Source organism: Medicago truncatula, chromosome 5, assembly GCF_003473485.1.
Source record: "Medicago truncatula cultivar Jemalong A17 chromosome 5, MtrunA17r5.0-ANR, whole genome shotgun sequence".
Classification (NCBI taxonomy): Eukaryota; Viridiplantae; Streptophyta; class Magnoliopsida; order Fabales; family Fabaceae; genus Medicago; species Medicago truncatula.
In genome coordinates this window covers 11,966,357-11,990,139 of record NC_053046.1, presented here as the reverse complement: position 1 = coordinate 11,990,139, position 23,783 = coordinate 11,966,357, and the positions used below count along the sequence as shown (strand labels likewise).

Sequence of the window (23,783 nt, the reverse complement as noted above, 5' to 3'; positions counted from 1 at the left end):
GCATTACATGGATATCGTACTTCTGTACGCACATCAACAGGGGCAACTCCCTTCTCCCTGGTATATGGCATGGAGGCAGTACTTCCTGTAGAAGTCGAAATTCCATCATTGAGAGTTCTAATGGAGGCTGACTTATCAGAAGCTGAATGGGTTCAGAATAGATACGACCAGTTGAATCTGATTGAAGAAAAGCGCATGACGGCCCTATGTCACGGACAATTATATCAAAAAAGGATGAAACAGGCCTTTGACAAGAAAGTTCGTCCCCGTGAGTTTAAAGAAGGTGATCTTGTGCTCAAAAAGATTTTCTCTTTCCAACCAGACTCCCGAGGCAAGTGGGCTCCTAATTATGAAGGTCCGTATGTTGTTAAAAGAGCCTTCTCAGGTGGTGCCATGACTCTACAAACCATGGACGGTGAAGAACTTCCACGACCTGTGAACACGGATGCAGTCAAGAAATACTTTGTCTAAAAATTTTAAAGAACAGCTCGGTAAGTCGAAAACCCGAAAAGGGCGGCTTAGGCAAAAATGAGCGTCTCGGTGGACTGAAAACCCGAAAGGGCGGTCCAGGCAAAAATTAGAGACAATAAACAGAGATCATTATCCGGATAGAGTGAAAACCCGAAAGGGCAGTCTATGCAAAAAAAAAAAAAAAAAAAAAAAAAAAAAAAAAAACAAAGTAACTGCATCCAGTCGAACACAGATACACTTGGGGCATACCTGATATCAAAAGTATTCGAGCCGCAAGATAACGGGATTTCAAAGTCGATTAGAGAAAGATAGGGTTATGAAGTTCAACGTACCTTTCCCTTTTAAATTACCATTACTTTTCAAACTTTGTAAAGAACTCCATGAAGTCATGCCATTGGCATAGCGTCATTCGATCAATAAACTTTGAGCCTTTACCCCTCTTTTGATTCCCATTTGTTTTGTTTCACGAATTTTTTTTTTCTCTTTTATTGATGATAATATTTTGAAACAGATTTCTAAAACAATATATAATAAAAAACATAAACAAATAGATACAGCTTGACACTCGAGAGTAAAAGAGGCATATATCAACTCAAGAGAGGTTAGATCCTGCTAAAAGCGTGGCTCGACACTAAGGAAAGTCTCTGAATAAACAAATACAAAAATAATACAAAGAAGCTCGCTAAGTTGAAAACCTGAAAAGGCGACTTAGGCAACAGAGAGCGTCCCGGTGGACTGAAAACCCGAAAGGGCGGTCCAGGCAAAAATTAGGGGCAAAACAAAAAATATTCCCGGTGGACTGAAAACCCGAAAGGGCGGTCCAGGCAAAATTAGGGATTTTTCAAAAAAAAACAAAAGGTATGACTGCTGAAGCATACCAATGGAAGGACACCCTGTGCCGGTTTACAAATGGCGACTTCTTCCAGACTTCTTTCATCGACAATGGGCTCACCCCCAGGAGGCATCGATGGCTACCTAGTGCCAGGTTCTTACACCATCAACGGTTCGATTTGCTCACAATAATATCATCTCCAAGGAAGGTTGCCGAGTGTTTGTAATGCAATGTCGGTCCGACTCCCATCTTACCTGTCTTGTCTCGGTTCATCGATTCACGTGTCATGTACATTCATATATCCATACATTCATACAATCATGCATTCACCAATATTTTCACATAATCATACGTTTACACGTACACGACATATGCATAACATCAATTCACACATAATTGCATCAGTCAAAGCTTACCATTGCGTCGAGCCGCAAGTTTCTACAAATAAGCGTCTTCCATTTCAACTTCAAATTCAAAAGTGTCATCCCCGGCGAAAAAGCCGTGCTAGTTATGTCACTAATCAATGTCAATTTCAATTTCAAATTCCAAAGTGTCATCCCCGGCGAAAAAGTCGTGCTAGTTATGTCACTAATCAATGTCTATTTCAATTTCAATTTCAAAATGTCGTACCCGGAAACAGCCGTGCTAGTTATGCCACTAATCAATTCCAAATCCCGAAACGTCATCCCCAGCATAGCTGTTCCAGAGATGTCACCAATCCAACTTTTTCAAGTGACCAGTTCCAACAAACGAACAACTCATGTCAATCTTTTATCTTTATGCCCAGCGACCGATTCCAACAAACGAATAGCCTATGTCAGTTTCTTTTTCTTTCGAGCAACCAGTTCCAACAAACGAACAACTCATGCTAATCTTTTATCTTTACGCCCAGCGACTGATTCCAACAAACGAATAGCTTACGTCTACTTTCTTTCGAGCAACCAGTTCCAACGAACGAACAACTCATGTCGATCTTTTATCTTTATGCCCAGCGACCAGTTCCAACCAACGAACAGCCTGTAACAAGTGGCCAATTTCAACCAACAAATAGCTTGTATCCTTCTATTATTTCATTTTCAAAACCAAGTCCACAAATGGACATTGGAGTCTGAACCATTGCACTTTGTGTCGAGATATCGAGACAATGAGGAACAACCATTTTCCCCAGTGAAACCAGATTCCCCAGTAAAGCTGGATCCCTTTCTTCGAAGAATTTGGGTACCCCAGTGTCTTTTCATTCCAGTCGAGCCGTTATTGTCATCATGCATTCATAATTAAATCATGAGCATTCATAAGCATCTTAGGTCAAAATTGGTGCACTTTTGTATTTAAGTCTCTTCGGCTCGTCGAGTCAAAGATTTTACCTTCGAATCTCTGAGCGAAGAAACTTAAATAGGGGCATCTGTCATACCCCAAATTTTGACCCAAGATCCCACTGACACGTGTCACTTGACCCTGATCGGACTTAAACATTTCAGTGAAAAATTCGGCAGGGAGGTATTTTAAAATACCTCATAAAGTTCCGAATCGAGCCCTCTTCTCTCAGTCTTTAATTATTTATTTCCATCTTTTAAATTTTTAGTTTAGAATTCTAAATTTTAATTTTAGTCCAAAATTAGATTAAATTTCTTTTATTTTTATTTAAAACCAAAAATGTAGACATTATCCTTTTATTATTAATTTTTCTTTTTTCTTTAAGTCCCAAAAAGTCCAAAAAATCCAAAAGTGTCCAGGTTCAAGATAACAGCATCACGCATATGCTGTTCTAATCCAAATCCAGATTCACGCCTCATCTGAAACAAATCCAGTAAAAACAGACGCGTTTCCCTTTTTCTCCTCCACAAGCCACTGTTTTTTTGCTCATCAGTAACAAACCCTAGCCTCAAACTCACTCTATAAATAGAGACCTGCACAACAAAGAAAAACACGAAAAAACAGAGGACGGCATCGCAACACAACACACAACAGAAGCCAGAGAGACGCGCATAAAAAGCAAAATCGCACAACGGAACCGCAACACCAACAACACGGCAACACAACAAACACACACGCACAGAACCGCAACACCAACAACACTGCATCGCACAACGACACACACGCACAACATCACAGAACCGGCCACAAGAAAGCCGAATCCATTTCTTAAACAAAAGGTATAAATTTCTTTTTTTTTTTTTTTTAGATCTAGGCGTTTGGGTAAAGGTTTTGGGAACTTGAAGGCTAGAAGTGAACAGAGGGAGGGAAGTAGAAAAGAAAGAGCGAAAAAAATCAAAAAAAGAGGAGCTTTTTAGCTCCGGCGCGGCGGCGCAGCCGCGATGGCTCGCCGGCCACCGCGCCGGACTTCTCCCGGCCGCCCCATCTCCAACTGGAGAAGAAGAAAGAAGTAGAGAGAGAAGAGAGGATTTGAGGGATAAGAGAGAGAAAGAAAAATGAAAATGAAAGAAAAAAACCCTACAACCCTTATATATCCCCAAACCGGGTCAACCCATGACCCATGACCCGCGACCCGGTTCGTTTTCCTTAAGCCCAGTCCCTTTTTCTGCTTTCTGCACACCCCTGTTTACTACTGCACCCCACCTTGTGTTTGGACCTTTTTTTTTATTTTTTTCTTATTCCTTTTCGTATTTATTTATTTATTTCTTTTTTAGCATTTTAATTTTCATTGCAGACCTTAGAATGTAAATAGGCTTTTTATGTAATAGTCATAGATTTTATATTTCTAACTTAGGGTAGCCGCGCTTTTTATTCTTTATGCTCCGTTAGTTCTATCTTATTCCAAATATAACAAAAATCACAAAAACGTTTTCATAAACAAACCTTGATCCAAATCAAGTGATCGTCTTTATTTTATTTCTTTCATAAATCAAAATTGCAATCAACTTTAAATCTACTTTAAGCCATTTTCTTTTAACAAAAATACAAACCAATTCTTATTTTGCCACTTGGCTTTTCCTTTTAAAACTTTTTTCAAAACTAATAAAAAACACAAAACCAATCAAACGTTGTTTTCTACCCCGAACTACGAGGTTTTGATCCCTCACGGGTACGTAGGCAGAGGACCATGTCCTTCCAAACAATAAAAAATGTAGATAAATTAGGTCTCACTTTATTTTCTTTTTCATCACATTACTTCTTTCTTTTCAAAAGCAAGCAAGTTATAGCACATTAAATTAAATAAAACCAAGAGGTTCCCGTAGAGTACTACGGACGTAAAGGGTGCTAATACCTTCCCTTTATGTAACTAACCCCCGAACCCTAAATCTTTTCAATATGGGGTGTTTTGAACTTTTTTCCCCTTTTCCTTAAAAATTAAATGTTCGGTCGTGAAATAAATTAGTGAGTCAAAAGCTAATCAAATAGCCTTGATCTCCAAAAAATGACGCGACAATGATTGTGTTCTCGAACATGGTAAATTGGGGAAAAAGGTCATGGTTTATGTGAGCATATAGCACCATCATCATCACTTAAACATATGTCAATTCTGGTACGATTTCAAATGGATGAAAAAAAAGTATCAATATTACACTTAACTCGACCGGGTTGAGGTTTTTGCCACCGATCATGCCTTATTGCTCTTGGTTGTGCTTGTTGCATTTGCGTGTTGCCTACATGCTCTGAGTTGCCTGCAGACTGGGCTAAAACATTATGTGTGTGTTGATGTGTTGGACGAGTTTGTTGCCATCCACTCATCCATGATATGTCGAGCTCTATCAATCACATGTGCACAAAGTTCATTTTCATTTTGCGAAAGTTTTAAGTTAGGATGATTCCATATGCTCCACAATAATGCAACCATCTCGTGACAAAGCTTAAATGATAAAATTGTAAAAACAATTGTGATTATAAATAAATTTAATACAAATATCAACTTTCTTAATTTCCTTGATTTTGATAAAAGAGTTTTATATATAGGTAACCCATAAATATTGTGTGGAGAGACGAAATATTAAAAAAAAAACAATTTTTTTAATGATAAATATTTATAAAAGCATGGTGAATCAAGATGTGAATTATGACATAAATCCCTTAAAAAAAAAAAATTATCACATAAATGTTCATGTTATCGTCGATGCTTTCATACTACAACTAGCTAGAAAGTTATATTAATTAAGAATATATAAAAAATAATAAACAATATATGTCTACACATCTAGCTTCTTTATAAATATAGCTTTACTTGGTGGAGCCTGAGTTGACATTGATCTGTGCTGTACCCTGGTATTACATACAACTTTAATGTGCAAATTAGTCTTATGATATAGTTCAATGCGAATTCCAATCACTTAACTTAATTTTTATTTGGTGTATTTCAGATTTCGAAAAATCAAGTAGAAGTATGATGAAATCAACAGGAGTAGCCTCCGGTGGAATAGTTCATCAAGCACTCACTAAAGACAACTACGAAAGATGGAAAGGTGTTATGCAAAACTATCTGCAGGGACAAGGTCTCTGGGACAATGTCATCGAGAATTTTGATGATAATAATACTGATTTTCAGGCTTCCAAGAAGATGAATAATACTGATTTTCAGGCTTCCAAGAAGATGAAGGATGGAAAAGCTTTTCATATCTTTCAACTATCACTTGGACGAGAGCTACATGAAACAGTAAAAAAATCCAACGGGAATCACTTCAACAACCAAAACGGCGAGTCAAAAGCCACCCCTGATCTTGAGCAAGGTGATTATCTATTAAGAATTTTTTTTTTTTTTTTTTGGTCGAGGTCAGAACTCCAGATATATTTTACATTCTCTCTATCTGAGCTAAGTTCACGAGGACTAAGAAATGATATTTCAACGACCATTATAGATCACAACTTTTGGATTAATCTCTCATTGGCATTATATATATTCACAAAAATTGTTTTTAAAAACTAATTTAAATTTATTTTTTGACAAAAGAAACTGATTTAAATTAATATTCTCACCTATAAGAGTTTTAGATAAATTAGTTAAGGAAAATGTTAACTTGTGTCCTTATGGCGCAAGATAAAAATCTTAAAATAAAATTAAATAATAACTATTGTATTGAAAAAATGTTTTTTTTGGGAAAAAAAAGATGTTTTTAAACTTTTAAGGTTACGAATGCACAATTTTCAAAGTTAAATTTCTTTATAGCTAAAATATGATTTTGGTCTCTGCAAATATGCTTTATTTTCGTTTTAATCCCTATAATTTTTTGTTGTTTTTTGGTCCCTGCAAATACGTCTCGTTTTGATTTTTGTCCCTGACCCCCCTTTTATGATGATTTGCACACGTGGTACATGATAACTCAACCAATTTATTAAATAAATAGTCCGTGCAAAAACCATATTTTAGCCTTTCTTTATTTAGTTTTTTATCTTGTGCCCCATTAGTTAAATTAAGAAAATACCTTAGTTTGATAAATATAATTATATTTTTTAGATCAAATGTATCTAAAGGTCCTTTAAGTTTTTCATTTTTCCCAAAGTCGTCCTTTAAGTTTCAAAAGTCTCAAACAAGTCCTTTTAGTTTTTGAATCGTTTCAAACAAGTCCTATTGTAGATAACATAGTTGGTAATTGTTTCCTTGATCTCATCTTTGAACCAAATGTGGCTCCTAACACTCACTTAAAATTAGCCATCTTTTTAGGCATAACAAATAGTGGATAATGATCTTTGTTGTTATCATCTAAATCATCACCATCATCCTCTAAAATGACTTGTTTGCGACTTTTGAAACTTAAAGTACTTGATTGAAATTTTTAAAAATTAAAGGACGACTTTGGAAAAAACGAAAAACTTAAAGGACCTTTAGATGCATTTGACCTATTTTTTAATACATTGAAAAACTAAATGAACATAAATAACTTTTTTTTTGTCAAGTAGCCTAGTGACTAGAGAAATTTACCTTAAAGACGAATAAGTGAAGTGTTCGGAATTTGAACCCCGCACCTTACCATGTGAGCGAAGCTCATGGGACCATATAATAACTTTTTTAATTAGTACGTGTATGTTGACTATTTTTGTTTATATATGAATCGAGATAAAATATGTAGCAAATAAAGACAGTCTGCGCTCTCTGCTGTTAATGATGGTTACATGTGCATGTGTGTGTATTTTGCATTTATAGTTGTAGAAAATGGATTGTCGCTCATTTTTGTAAGAGAAAAAGGATTGTGAGTGAGTTTGGTTGCCAAACCGCAATTTGTTAAGAGCTCGGTTAATTCTCGAATGATTCGTTCCACCACTGAAAAATCCAGAATACCGATGGAATTTAGACGCATCTATATATTTATTAAAGGAATATCATGCTGCAAGTTTGCCCTAGAATTCACTATGCAAGGAATACCATTTTGTACTGATGGCATTGAAGCGGGAAAACCCCAGATTTTTCAATTTGGTCTGCCAATTACCGTTTTACCCTTTTGGTGGAAAGCATTGGCATGTGCACACTGCACAAGAGCTGGACGGTTCACACTGCAGAATTGACAAATTGCATTGTCGAATGCTGAAGGTTTGAAATGCGGGGTCATCATTACAAACCCATGTGAATCACTTTCTTCTATATAAGTTGACATTAGGGGTCATGATTCAAAGAAAAAAACTCAGTTCACATGTTTAGTGTCTGCATCACTACACCGCCCTTGGTCAACCATTCATTGATTGTTGTTCCTGCTTCTTCATTTCTCTTAAAGCTCTCACTCTCACTCTCACTCAGTTTCCAAATCACTTCCTCCCCCAACCCAATAAAAACCTCACGTCTGAAGCAATCCACCGTAGACTGTCCGCGACCATTCCGAATGTCGCCTTCCTTTCATCCATCGTATTTGGGAGAAAAGAAAAAACAAGATGAAGTTGATACATGACTAGAGAACAAGGGCAATTTGAGGATCGTGAATCTGATATAAGAGGAAAATCGATGGTTCCTTCACCACCATGACTGGATTTCAGAAATGCTTCATCTCATGTTATGTGCTCCGCTTAACACTCTATTGGTAACAAAACCATCTCTTTCAATTCTCTTATTAATTACTGTTATTATATGTTCTTGGTATGTTATATGCTCATGAGGGGTTTTGTTTGCAAAATGTTTGATGAAATGCCTCAATGATGACAAACTTTTGATTTGATTCAAATACAATTATGTTGTTGCAAACATACATTGTATTATTATTAATTCCGTTTGCACACATGATATATTTTTCAAATTGATTGAGTTGATTGTAATCAAAATATATTGATCAATAGTCTATAACAATTCCCCCGCGATAGCGGGGGTCAAGCGTCTAGTTTTATTCTATCTCCATTGAAGTTGAGATTTTACATTTTTTTTTTTTTTTTAAATTTAGAAACAGAATCTAATCACTAACAGTTTTCTGTCTCTACATGTCTCTAGCAAATTACAATTTATTATTTTAAAATCAAAACACAGGTAAAAATGTCTAAAGACCGAATTAATACCTCTCAACAAAAATTATAATTGACTAACCATTTGAATTCAATTTTAGTTTGAGTCGGTCTATTGAATCAAAGGTTTAGATGGATTATCTTTGGATCAAGTTGGGTCAAACCATTCCTTTAAAAAAAGTTAAATATAATATTTTGATTTTTTAAATATTATTTTATTAGTTAATTGTATTTTGTTATTTTTATTGATAAAATTGTAGCTTAATTTTCTTAAGAAGATGTCGTAGAGAATCCCCTTTTGTTGAAAAACTCTTGCATTCCTTTCACGTCAAACGATCCAAACACAAGACAGCCAAATCAAGTCAAGTATGAAACAAATAGTTTTTAAAAAGCCACTCAAAGAACCAAATTGAAGTAAGTAAATGGTCCTTGACGTGAGCCTACTAAACCGAAACCAAACCAAGCCGATGCTATAATGTACTAAGCATGACCACGGAAAAATTCAAAATTTTAAATGATAGAAATGAGTTGACTAAAAAGTAAAGATAAAAAATGACAATGAAATTTTTTTGAAGCACTACAAATCCAATAAATTTTTAGAGGAATTAAACCAAAAAGTATGAATAATTAACTTGTTTTTTTAATTTAAGAAAATGTATCCTTCATAATTTTGGAAAAATAGGCGAGCTTACCCATCCACTAAAAAAAAGGCGAGCTAACCCATTCAATCCATGGAAATTTTACCCTTTACCTCTACACATATACTTCCACCCCTACAAATCTTCGAATATTTCAATTTTACCCATGTTAATTTCCCAATTATTTTGAATTCCAAAACTAGTGTTTACAATTCTGGAAAATAGTAAACCAGAAATTGTTTATAATAGTTTTTGGGTGTATATGCCATTATTTTTTAGATCTAGCGATAGCCTTCATAAAAATTAGATTAATTTTATTTTGACTAAATCCAAGCACAGCAGCAACCAAACAAGATATAATGAAAATGCGATCAATTGGATTACGGTTACAACTCAAAATCTATGTCATCATCCATTCTTCAATTATGTAACTCAAACTCAAGAAACGATTTCGGAAATAAAGATTGGGATTTCTGGGAAGCAATCAACGGAAACGCTTTGCATGCCTTTTTTGGGATTCAATCGAGAGCAGTTGTAAACGATTCGGGTGATAATAGAAAACTCAATCATGATTCAGAGAACATATAAACAACTGGAAACCTGCAACTCACAACGATCTCGGTAACGATAACGATTATTGTTGCAAGAGTTGATTCTAATAAAAGAAAAACAAAACTGGAATGTTTTCTGGCAAGAAATGATTCTGGTAGCAAGAAAGGATCAGATAATGCTCTTACTCTTTGTTTTCTCTGAGAACGTTTCCGGAGAAAGTGTGGAACAATTGAAAGTGATTGTGGAGTTTTATTTTATATAAAAGGGTAAATTGGATAGTTTGAGACAAAAGTTGGGGTCAAGGTATAAATGCAGGGTGTGGAGTAAGACTTCCTCGATTTAAGATCATAGCTCAAAATGAGTCAATCTTCTAAATCGATGGGTGTGCCACCAAACCTAGTAAGTACTTCCTCCGGTCCTATTTAAAAGAAACATTTAATTTTTTTGATTTATTATATAAATGATGTATTTGGTCTATATTTTAGACAAGATACATTAATTACACAATGAATCTAAAAAGTCAATTTTTTTCTTATAAATAGGACCGGAGGGAGTAAAACAATCCAAGTCAAGAAAAAGTAAAGACGATTCTCTTCCCACCCTATTCTCTCCTAGTGTGCCACCAAACCTACTTTGTTAATGTTTGAACCTCTGGTGTGATTTATTATTATATAATTCCCCTATAAAATAGGTGTTGTTTTATATACCCTCGCTATAATTTTTTGGGTCCTACAAACCAGAGCCTTGGACAATTGCACGGGTGGCACTTCAGTGCCTTTGCCTAAGGGACGCGGATTGTGTAACTTTTTGGTGGGAAATTCACATAACTTTGGAATAATAATAACCATTGGATCAATCACATAGTGCAAGTGTTGACAAATATTCAAGTCTTTTATTTCTTCCTTCGAACAAGGAAAATAAAAGAAATCAAATTGGGAAGGGATACTACCCGAATCCCATCCCATTTTCACAAACCCACCTCTTTACAACCCACTGTGGCCCTCCTCATAGCCGTCCCTTCTATCACCACCATCATTTCTGCCGTTGTTGTTCAGAGGGCCGTCATTAACCTTCAAACAAAGCAAAAAATTAATGCTTACATATATTTGAAAACGAAATCAGCCATCAATAATTGAAAAGGAAAAGTGCGAGGTCAGCTGATTTGACCTGTTGGAAGTTCGAGATTCAATTCATGACAAAGAGAAAAACAACTAATATAATAATTGACATACTATCATTTGTCAATTCAAAAAAAGAAATTGAAAAGGAAAATTTCTGATTTACATACCGATGATGAAAGGTGCATATCTAATCAACGACGACAAGAGTGTGATGGTCGACATCAATATTTGTGTTAACGATGGCTGCTGGACGTTGGTGCTGCAAGATGATCACAGGTTGCAAGGTAGCAGGTCAAGCAATGGATGGAGGGAAATAGTTGTTCTATGTTTTAACCTTTTTCTTTAAACCAAAATAAAAGGTAACACGTGTAAATATCTGAACCACGTGATTCATCGAATCGAATAGTTTATAAGCTTTGAAAGTCACGTGACTTTGGCGCCCAAAATTCACATAATCCCAATCCATGCCCATGCTAGCTTTTGGTATTATGGTCAGACTGAGCCACTGACCCACTGTCATTTGGTGTACCCTTGTGGCGTACGCTGTTGTTACATTGGTTGACTTGCAATTTTGTGAAAATACAACACACGCCTTTGAACTTTCAAGCCTTTATTTTCTCTTTCAAAGTTACACCAGATAACTTTAAGTTACAATTAAATAACTTAAAGATCTAAACGTTATGGAAAATATTCAAATGACTAACTTATTAAAATTAAATAACTTAAAGAACGTAATTGGTAGAGAAAAAACTTAAAGCTAATTTGTTACAAATAAATTTTTATATATATATATATATAAAATAGGGTTAAATATATTTTTGATCCCTATAATATGTCAACTTTTCGTTTTAGTCTCTCTAATTTTTTTTTCAACTTTTAGTCCCTCTAAAATTTTCCATCTTCACTTTTGATCATTCTTTTAAAGTAAAATCATATGTAAAATTCATATTTTCGAATAAAATTTTGCAGAAAAATGGATAATATTATAAGAACCTCTCCAAAAAAAATTAGAATTTTTTAACAAAACAAGAATTTAATATGAATTTTTATATATTTGACGGTTAAAAATTCATATTTAATTTATCTTTTGTTAAAAAATTCTAATTTTTTTTGGAATTTTTTTTACAATATTCGACACATTTATGCACAATTTCATTACAAAAAATACAAATATTAACTTAAAAATAAGGACCAAATGTAGTGATTGAAAATTTAATAGGGACTAAAAGTGGACTAGGATTGTCTGCTGTAACTGCTCCACGCAGTAGAAAATCTCAGCCACTCAAAAACAATCTAACAGTTCAAATTCACACAGTGCAGTTTGACACAATTTTAATCTCAACCTTTCATTTCATATCGGACGGCCCGTAGCTGTTATAGCGTGGATCCAGGTCCACTAAAGGTTGGAGGAAAATTTTAGAAAGATTAAAATAAAAAGTTGATATATTTATATGGACCAAAAACATATTTAATTATATAAAATAAAATAATGAATTCCTTCAAAAAAAAATTTAAAAAAATTTAAAATAAAATAATGAATAGATGTTCTCTTTCAAAGTAATGTATGTACGTGTATATTGTTTTTCCCTTTAAATATTTCTGATTAAATGTAAATGAATATGTTGGGGACCAGGTCTTTTGGGCGTTGTCCAGAGTGTTTCAGAAGTTGAAACTGAGGCTTCAAGGAATACAAAAGATGCGAAAGCTTTGCATATCATTCAACTAGCATGTGGACGAGAGATTGTCGACGAGATTAGTCATTTTAAAACAGCCAAAAATGCCTGGAACCATTTAAAATTACAATATGGCAAAGAGTTAAAAGCCAAACCAGATACTGAACAAGGTATGTGTTTATAGACATTGTCTAAATACACAAGCAAATTAGTCTTCCACATGCACAAATGCCTTTTAGTCCCCCTAAAATATTTTAGGTTTTTGGTTTCTCTAAAATTTTCCATCTATGAAATTAATTCCTACTCTAGTGTAATACTCAATGTAGAGCAGAAACTAATTTAATAGATGAAAATTTCTAGAAGGACCAAAAGTATAAAAGAAAATTAGGAGACTGAATTCAAATGTTGGTATATTTAGGGGGACTATTTTCTCATTTAACCTTTGATTTAATTATACGAAGGAAAAAAATAATGAAGAACTCTCGTTTAGTTTAAACTCTAAATCAATGTAAATGGCAGCTGTATCGGACGATAGTCTTGGTCAACAACATAAAGAGCTATTCCGAAGTGTTGAAAAAGGTGATTATATTGGAAATGCTATTATGGATTCAGATGTATGTATGATCTCGGCATCAGGTAGGACGCTTCTTCACGTTGCAGTAATTGCTGGAAATTTGGAAAATGTGGAAAAGTTGGTGAAAGTAGGGAAAGACACGTTAATATGCATGAAAGACCAACATGGTTACACAGCTCTTGCTCTTGTTGCTCGTTATACTGGAAACACTGATATGGCAAAGTGCATGGTAGAGACAAAAAATGGGTTCCGTAAAAGGTTGCTAGAAATACAGAACAAGGAAAATGTAATCCCAATTCTTATAGCTGCAGCTAATGGACACAAAGAACTCACTATCTATCTTTACTCTAAAACTCCCTCCACAGTGTTCGACGGAGACGATTCACAAAATCGTGTTTTGCTCCTTTCACTATGTATCACTGCTGAAATATTTGGTAAGCAAATTTCAAGTTTTGTAAGTTATTCTAAACAAAATATTGTTACTGTAGCAAACATATTTGATTAAGGTAATTGATAGTCACGAACCAGATCTTCTACAACTTTAGATTTACATATAGAAAAATTTCTCTAGCTAAATATAATTCTCCCTACGGTTGTTGGATTATACAATAGCGGTAGATTATTCAATTTCGCCAACAAGGTATGGAATCACATGACTATCAATTAGGGCCCTAATGTAATAAACAGTTTAATTATGCGTTTATTACATATACTCTTATTATCATGTCGATACATGTATATAAGCTATTTTTTATTCAATTGTATGGTTTGATTTGATCTATCAGATGTGGCTTTGAAATTACTCAAGCGTTACAAAGAGCTGCCCAAGGAGTCGTTATCATTATATAAATTCTCCGTCCCAAAGTCGTTAAGGGGATCATTATCATTACCTAGCAATGAGAGTCACCAACAATCCTTATCTGATAAATTCTCAGCTTTGGTTGCATTGGCTAAAATGCCTTCAGCTTTCCCAAGTGGCATCCGATTCAGTCGTCGAGAACAATTCATTTATGATAGTAAGTTTAAAAACCTTCATAGCTAATACCTTTGCGACATCTTTTACACCGCTCAATATCTGTTCACACTTCCTCACCTCCACACACACATATAAACTTCGCTTCTGCTTCGTTCCTAATTATAAGATCATTTACAACAAAATGATTGTTCTTAAACCCAGACTCACTACAAATTAATAGCTTCTTTTACTACTCTTTATTAAAAATGCAAAAATTAGTGAGGGAATTTTAGAGACGGAAAACGTGAAATCCCTCTCTAATTCCGTCACTAAATTTTGCGACGAAGTAATTTGTGAGGGATTTTATTTTTTCCATCTCTAATTTATCTCCCTAATTTTGCTTTTTCTAATAGTGCAGATATACTCCTTATTAATAAACACAAAAACAATATATATATGTTGAATGCAGTTTTGTGCGTAGAAAGCAAATTTCGACACAACCATGACTTTCCTGACATCGCAAACTTCGTCAGAAAGGTAACACGTATTCCAGTTGATGAAAGACCACAAAAGACTTCTTTCGTATGTCAGCATGGCTTTGACAGACGTGTTTTGAATTGTCTACTCTTTGTAATGCTTTCGGGTATGTTGGTTACGTTCTTCTAGTATCACATTATAACGAACTGTTTTATGAGTTTAATTTGTCCTATCAATATTAAATATTTTATGTAAAACATTGTACACAATCAACAAAAATCAATCAATCATATATATGTGGTTTAAGAAGTAAATATCATTAAAGTCGAGCATGATCAAAAGCTAACAGTTATGGATTGACAGTGTACCAGTCTTTATATTGACGATGTTGTTAATAATATAGACTTTCAAGAAAAAAGAGAATTAAATATCAAAAGGCTAAGGTTTCAGCAATTACATGATATTTCAAAATAAGGTTTAGGTTACAAAGATAGTGTATAATAATATCTAATGGACTAGACTATTAAGTTAGAAACCTAAATGGCCCAATAGCATAAGTTTAATTACTCTAAACTAGTTGCTTAGGTTGTAAGTAATAATAGTCAACTAATAGTGTTGACTTTTGTATCTACATTATCCAATAGCCCCCCCGTAAGTTTGAGGTTGAGAACTGTTTATCAATCCCAACTTGGATAGTAAGAGAGTAACAAATTTTGGAAGTAAAGTTTTAGTGAAGAAGTCGGATACTTGGTCTTGAGAGGACACTGGGAGAAGCTTAAGAATGCGTGATTGTAATTTTTCCCTCACTATATGACAGTCAATCTCTAAGTATTTTGTCCTTTCAATATGGAATACATGATTTCCTGCATTATGAAGGGCAATTTGATTGTCACGGTATAACACATGCATCTTAGAAAAAGAGATAAAATATCCATTGAAATTGAAATTCACATGTAGCAGATGCTAATGCACGATATTCGGCTTTAGAAGAGGATCATGAAACAATGATCTGCTTCTTAACCCATTTGGGGTTGGCCTAGTGGTTGGTTTGGGATCTTGGAGTTTGCTCCTCCAGAGGTCTCAGGTTAGATTCCCTCTGGTGCCAATTTCGGTGGGCTAAGTCCATACAGAGCTTGCTCTGGCTTTAAACGGGGCCCCCCGCAAGTGGGTGGTGGGATTGGTCCCCTCGGATTAGTCGATTCTTGGATCGGATACCGAGTTTTAAAAAAAAAAAATATGATCTGCTTCTTGGTTCTCCAAGAAATTAGAGAGTGACCTAAGAAGAAACATTGTCTTGAAATGGATCTTCTAGTGTCAATGCAGCAAGCCCAGTCTACATCAAAGAAACCTTGTTTTGTAATGGATGAATTTCTTGGGAAAAATAATCCTCTACTTAGACAACATTTTAATTATCTCAAAACTCTTAAAGATGCATTGTGGTGATTTTGAGTTGGATGAGACAAAAATTGGCTCAATTGTTGAGTAATGAAGGTGATGTCAGGTCTTATAGTATTGAGATATATCATTCTACTTACTAATCTCCTATATGCAGGAATATCATCATAAGATTTCCCATAGTCATTGTGAAGTTTAACAATAGATTTGATGGAGTAGAAACAGGTTTAGAGCCAATGGTGACTTAATCTAAAAGTAGGTCAAGGCAATAGTTTCTGTAACAAAGTGAAATGCCAATCTTAGAATGAGCTACTTCAATACCAAGAAAATATTTCAAATGACTTAAGTCTTTAATTTTGAATGAAGTATCCAAAATAGATTTGATGTGGTGAAATTCAAATAGAGAGTTGCTTGCAAGTATGATGTCATCTACATAAACTAGAAGCATAGTGAAGGAGTCACTGATTTTCTTGAGGAAAATAGAATGATCAGATGAAGCTTGAGTGTATTTTTATTGTAGAAGCACAAAAGTTAGCTTTTTATACCATTTTCTACTTGATTTATTTAGGCCATAAAGAGATTTCGTCAGGTTACATACTTGATTAGGTTTGATGGATTAGATGACAAGAGGGATAAGCATATAAACATATTCTGACAAATCTCCATGTAGAATGGCATTGTTTACATCAAGTTGATGTAAATACCAGTTGTTGATTGAAGCTAAAGCAATGACCAGTCTGACAGTTGTGAGTTTAGCAACATGAGAATAAGTATCAAAATAGTCAAGTCCCTCAATTTGGTTATAGCCTTTGCCTACTAATCCGGCCTTATATCTTTCAATAGAGCCTACTAATCCGGCCTTATATCTTTTAATTTTATAGATCCATCGACAACCTATAGGTTTGACATTGGGTGGTAAACCTCAACCTTCCATGTACAAGTCTTCTTAAGAGCCAATAGTTTAACTTGCATCGCTTGTTTCCAACAATCATGCTTTCTTGCCTCAACATATGTTTTAGGTTCAGTGTGGTTGTTCAGATACATAACAAAGGAAGAATGATTGTTAGAAGGAAGTATATGGATGAATGAAAATTATTGGGAAATGGGATGTATAATGCCATGAGAAGTATAGAGATCACTAAGCATGGGATGTTGCAAGAGATCACTAAGTATAGACAAATATATTGGGAAATGGGATATATGGATGAAAGAAAATTATTGCAAACATAGTCTTGTAAGTAAGAAGGAAGTGTTTTGTTTCTAGGAGAGTGTCTAGGGGAATTAAGTACAACTGGTGGAGGTAAAATGGGATGTTGGTTCTGAATTGGAGGAACAAGAAGGACATCATCCATGATGGGGTCAGAGATACGTGTGTCAGAGGTAATGGGAGAAGGGATAGTCGTAGTAATAAAAGAATGGGAGAAATATTCCCAATCATGAGGTGTGGAGGATGATTTAGTGTGATACGGGAGAATAGTTTCATGAATAGTAACATGCATGGATACAAATATCTCTCTAGAATGTAGGTAAAAAAGAGCATAACACTTTCTAGCTCCAGGATGTAGTTATATATGACATTGAAGTGTAGAAGCATAACACAAGCAACCAAAAACTTTGAAAGTAGTAATATCTAGTAATTTGTGATGTAAAACATAATAAGCTGGCATATGGTGAAGGAGTGGAGTAGGAACAAGATTGATAAGAAACACAACATGAAGTATAGAATAAGACCAAAAAGAAGGAGGTAATTTTGATTAAAAGAATAAAGCTCTACCTATGGATGTGTTGGTGTTTCCTTTCCAGTCTGCCACTTTGTTGTGGAGTTTCTACACATGATTTTTGATGTATAATGCCATGAGAAGTATAGAGATCACTAAGCATGAATTCAGGACCATTATCAGTTCTAGTATATTTGGGAGTTGTGTGAAACTGGGTATGAAACATGGTTATGAAGTTATTGACACGAGTTGAAACTTTAGCTTTAGTTTCAAGAAATATAATCCAAAGAAATCTACTGTGATCATCTAAAATGGTGAGAAAATATTTATGACCATGTAGAGAGGAAATAGAAATGGGACCCCAAATATCAAAGTGAATAAGCTCAAAATTGACAGAAGCATGTGAAAGACTAGAAGTAAAAGGTAAATGCTTATGCTTAGCAAAATGATAAACGTGACAAACAACTTTCTTCACATTAGTAATAGAGTGATACAAAAGAGACATCTTATTCATTCTTGGATGAGATAAGTGTCCAAGCCTAAAATGCCATAAGGTAGTATAAGGGATAACATTGCTTGAATTACAGGATGACTGCAAAATAATATTACAAGGCTTATTCATGAAATCTTCGAAAACTAAATTTGAAACAGTAGAAGAAGGAATGTATTTGTATAAGCCATAAATTTTCTTAGCCAAACCGATCATCTTCAAAGACATTTTCTCCCGTATAATACATTGATCAAGAGAGAATTGTAAAATACAAGATAAGGATTGACACATATTGGCAATAAGGTTTAAATGAAAAGCAGGAGAATATAGCGAGATAAAATTGTGGAGTAAAAGAGACAGTGCCAACATAATGAACAATGATGGAATGGCCATTTGGTAAAGTGACATCAACGGGGTTGTATTTGTAAAAGGAACTAAAACACGAAATATTGCAACATTCATTGGCTCCTGAATCAATGAGCCAATGAGTAAATTTGGGATGTAAATAGGAAGGAGGGGAAAAAGATATACCTGCAGAATTAGTTTCAGTAACATAAATGCTAGAAGAAACTAAGGGAGTAGCAATGATGTGATTTGTGGTAGGACCATATGGTGGAGATGATGGAGCAACCTAGTTTACTTGTTGCAACAAGGATACAAGTTGAGCATGTTGTTCTTGAGATAAACTAGTGCTGGAACTGTTAGAGGTGCTCAAGCCAAGAGTTGATGAATTTCTTGCATCATAATCTTCTTGAGAAACAACATTTACACAGAAAATGTTGTTTATTGACGTTGGGATAGCCATGCTTTTGGTAACTAAAGTAAACAGTATGATTATTGAGATGGAAAAAAGTGAAAAATCTGCTAGGTTTTTCTATTACTGGCATGAAAGGAACCTTTACCACAACCCGAGGCCTTTTTGCATCAAATTCATTTAGCTGAATATTGCTATCATAAAAAACACTTATAGAAGTAATAGAAGAGTTATTGCTTTCTTCTTAAACAACAAGGAAGTAAACCTTGTTCAGGGAAGGAATAGGATCAAGAAGCAAAACTTGAGTTTTTAATACAGAAAATTGATCATTCAAGCCTGTCAGAAATTGCATGATTTGATCTTTAGTTATGTAAATCTTGGCAACACGCGTGGCTTCACATCGATAAAGATGAAGACTAGCCATTAGGAATGGGTCTGTGTCATGCTAATTCTTCCTAAAGTGCCTTCATTTCAGTGAAGAAATCAAGCACAAATTTGGTACTTTGCTTTAGGTTGTTGATGGAAGGTCGTAAAGTAGCAATCCTAATTCGACCAACTTTTAAGAAATGTTCTTAAGATCCTGCCAAACCTCAAATACAGTGTCGTAAAACACAATTCTCTGAGCAATAGAATTAGAAACAGAACTGATAAGCAAAGATTGAACTAAGTGATTACAACGTTCCCAAGCGTTACAATTCAGATCTTGAAGATCAAGAATGGGAATAGATCCATTGATAAACCCTAATTTGTTCTTCTTTCCCAAGGTGTGTTGCATAGATTGATTCCATGCAATGTAATTGGAACCATTAAGCTTTGGAGAAACAGTTAGAGAACTGAGACCTTTGCTTAGGTGCACGAAAAAATCATAATCATTATCTTGATTCGGTTGTTGAAGATGAGCAGGAACAACTCGTGGAAGCATGATTATGAAGAAGAACACAGAATACAAGTCTGCAGATTCTAGAAAAGAAACAAAGAAATTCACACCAATATGATGCGAAAATCACAAAGATGAAGAAGAAATAGTATGTATTTTACGAATAAGAACTCAATTCGAGAAAAGCGAAGAAAAGAATGATTGACTTAGAATTCAATCAAACAAAAAAAAACATATTAACAAGATAAAAAATGAGAATCAGATTGCAGAATCTGCAATCAAATGCAAAGAATCTTGAAGAAAACGATCGAAGAAGATGATCAAAGAGAAATGCATAGCAGAAAAACGATTAGAACGAAACGGTTGGGGATTGTAACAACCTTTCTCGAGATGGAAAAGGCACGTGATACCATATTATGAAACTTGAGAAATGAATGAAAAGGGATTATTCTCATTGATGAACAGTTGTTACAAGTATATACATCGAAATGTATGTGTACATTAAGCTATCATGTGCTATAATGTATGTAATTACTCTAAGACTAGTTTATTAAGTTGTAAGTAACAATAGTCAACTGATAGTGTTGACTTCTGTATCTTCATTATCCAATAATGATATAAACTCAAAATACTACCCCATAAGCTAAAGCTAGCTTACTAAGCTTTAAGCTTGTTAAAAAATTAATCTTGAAAATAAACCAAACCAACTGAGAGCATAACCAACCGAGAGGATCAAACAACCAAAGTGAGTAACCATCATAGAGAAGAGCAACTAAAGAGAGAACCATATCAAACGAAATCGAAATCGAATAAAAGAGCCAATAAAGGGAAAAGATACGAAAACACAAGAACCAATGGAGATTGAAGCAACCAAAAGAGGGAGAATCAACCAAAGAGATGAAACAAAAGTACAAACAAAGAGAGCTCAACGAAGAACTAATCAAAGATCAAAGAGATGAATAATCATACCAGCACGGAGAGAGAAGCAACCAAAAAATTCAAATTCGTCTTCAATGAGAGTTCTTCATAAATAAATTGTGAGCATTATTTTAACTTATCAAATTATCCAAATGAAACACCATAACATGGTGCTTCACAAACAAATTTTGAGCACCAAACAACCGAAAGAAACACCAAAACATGATGTTTCACAAACAAATTGTGAGAATAATCTATTCATCAAACAACCAAAAGATCCTCTTAATTAAAAAAAAAAAAAAAAACCAAAAGAAAGAACATAACATGGTCTTTCATAAACAAATTGTGAGTACTATTTTGACTCACCAAACAACCAAAAGAAACACTAAAAATGGTTCTTCACATATCGCTGAAGTAGTACAAACCAAAACTAAATTAAACCGAACGAACGAAATCAAATTGAACCAAATCGAACGAAATCAAACCAAGACAAATCAAAGAACCAATGCGAACCAAAATGAATCAAACCAAACTAGACAAAAAAAAAAAAAGGATCTTAGAAAAAAAAGGTCACAAAGATAAATATAATAATACCTAATGAGTAGACTACTAATTTAGAAACTTATAGTCAAATAGCATATATAAGCCTAATAAGTAATAACTTATTATCCAACATGTCCCTTCAAAAGAACTTATTATCCAACATGTGTATATGAATTAAACTATTGCTTTGTTTTATTTTAGATCAGTACACAATGATTAACATTTCTTTTTGTATATGATGATCTAAATTGCTAAAAACTTTCTCTGTAGTTTGGCACTTCTGCAAACAGCTGGTTTCGATATTTCTCGTTTGGCCTGTAAAGCTTCTGGGTACGGCGTGTCTCATTGACATCAGTTGATCTAAATATAGGAAGTGATCAAATTATATAGGAGTAACACTGATGTAATTAAATCAACATTTTTTTTAATTTCTATACTGACTGATTGGTTGATTTGTTCAGGTCTACTACTTCATTGGATTATTCATAGAATTGCATACTTGTTCATTCGGTGTTTCAATTGCCTAAATATCTTTGGTAAGTAAAATCAAATGAAAAGTTTAATTTATCTCTTTAATTATCCCATTAGTCTATTATGGACGTGAATTTAAATATGTTTGTTTAAGTTGAACATTAAGTTTTATATATTTAAATATGTATTTTTTTTAGGAAATATATTCAAATTGCATGCTTAGGTTTCAAATATTGGTGATGATTAACTTAGGAAATGTCTAATTGAAATTGATTGATGAAGTATTACAGAAAACCAAAAAATAAAAATTATTTAACAAAAAAAAATGAATTGACTCTGTTATTGTAACAAAACAAAAAAAAAAGGACTCGGTTTCAAACATCAAAGGGTATATTATCAACCTTTATCTGAACAACAAAACATCTATGTTTGTTCCCTCAAAAAAATAAATCTATGCTTATAATTTGAATTTATTTTAGGTAACAACTCAAACACTGATTAAGTTCCTTGAATTGTGTCAGGAGTCAGAAGAATATATGAGCTGAAATATACCCATTATGAAGTTATAGGAATATTGGGTTACTTCTGCCAAAGTATTGGAGAATTTAGTAGTCGAGAACTCGAAGATGCTTTGGCATATGAAGGCATGTTGCATGGAGCACAACACGGAATAATCGAGTTCATAAATGCTATGAAGGAGGCTAATCTTGGTTTGCTTTCGGCTATTGATAGTTGCAATAGAGGCATATTTTCTTATGCAATTCTGAATCGTAAAGAAAATGTGTTTCAACTCATACACTGTCTTAATGGACGGAGTGAGATATTTAGAAATCGTATAGACAAGTTTGACAATAACTTGTTGCACCTGGCAGCACACTTAGGTCCGTCATCTGATCTTGATAGTAGATCTGGTGCTGCTCTTCAAATGCAAAGAGAAATTCAATGGTTTAAGGTCATCTATCTTATCTCTATATATAATTTAATATATCGAATTATTTGTATAACATATTTAATATTAGATGTGCAAAATAATGATCAATTTCAACTGTCTCCAAGCTAATTTGTATAAAGAGTTATGTTTCCGTATTTTATAAGTTAATTGCTTCTAAAATCGCAGGCAGTGGAGAAAGTTGTACATCCCAAGTTTAAAGAGGCCAAAAATGGTGATGGTAAAAAGCCTTTTGAAATATTCACCGAAAACCACGATGAACTAATGAAACTTGGAGAGAAATGGGCAAAAGAGACAGCAACATCTTTCACAATTGTAGGTACTCTTATCACTACCGTCATGTTTGCCGCAGCATTTACAGTCCCGGGCGGAAACAATCAAGATACCGGTTTGCCCATCTTCTTGAATGACAGCGTATTCACTACATTTCTCATGGCAGACGCATTATCTCTCTTCACATCGGCCACTTCTGTGTTGATTTTCATAGGAATTCTAACATCTCGTTATGCTGAGAAAGACTTCCTCAAGAGCTTGCCTTGGAAGTTATTGTTTGCTCTTTCGTTCCTTTTTCTCTCTGTTTGTTCCATGATAGTTGCATTTTGCGCTGCCATTGCCATGATCTTAAAGGGATATCGAACTTATAAGTGGTTCATTGTCGGACCAACTATGTCACTCGGGAGTATTCCTATTATGGTTCTCGTACTATCGCAGTTGCGCCTCATGAATGAAATCCTCCGGTCAACTTGGAAAAATACTATCGGTAATGTAAAACTCTGACAACACTAGTATGTTGCTTCAAAGTATTTATGCTTCCTTCAACAAAGAAAATTACTCAGGAGAATAATTGTGGTTCTAGCAATTAGAGAAAATATCGGTCTTTCCTTCTACTACTTCATGAATCGGTAATTTTTCATTTAGAGAAAGATTAATCAAATATTGTATATGTACCTCTCATTGTCAATTCCCCTTGCTATTTAAGTTTATTTGAAACCTAATTACTAAGAGAT

At 34.3% G+C, this 23,783-nt stretch overlaps 2 protein-coding genes across 2 annotated transcripts in view; both read left to right on the top strand.

Moving 5' to 3' along the window:
- LOC112422027 (uncharacterized) overlaps positions 1-12,839 on the top strand; it is a 19,425-nt gene extending 6,586 nt beyond the window's left edge. The window contains 3 exon segments of the mRNA XM_039834643.1: positions 41-415; positions 5,617-5,982; positions 12,616-12,839. Of these exon segments, the coding sequence (XP_039690577.1) occupies positions 41-415; positions 5,617-5,982; positions 12,616-12,839 (965 nt within the window).
- Positions 7,452-23,783, top strand: LOC11412355 (uncharacterized). The gene is made up of 9 exons (XM_003612699.4): positions 7,452-8,259; positions 12,616-12,825; positions 13,175-13,663; positions 14,015-14,245; positions 14,654-14,827; positions 21,627-21,686; positions 21,818-21,892; positions 22,349-22,779; positions 22,945-23,783. The coding sequence occupies exons 3-9, from the start codon at positions 13,258-13,260 to the stop codon at positions 23,551-23,553; spliced, it is 1,986 nt and encodes a 661-aa protein (XP_003612747.3). The 5' UTR covers positions 7,452-8,259; positions 12,616-12,825; positions 13,175-13,257; the 3' UTR covers positions 23,554-23,783.

Bases quoted from the DNA above. Each gene is read 5' to 3' on its own strand.
- LOC11412355 (XM_003612699.4), top strand. From the start codon at position 13,258: ATGGATTCAGATGTATGTATGATCTCGGCATCAGGTAGGACGCTTCTT. The intron at 14,246-14,653 runs GTAAGTTTAAAA...TGTTGAATGCAG, and splicing joins AGAACAATTCATTTATGATA to TTTTGTGCGTAGAAAGCAAA. The intron at 21,893-22,348 runs GTAAGTAAAATC...GAATTGTGTCAG, and splicing joins CAATTGCCTAAATATCTTTG to GAGTCAGAAGAATATATGAG.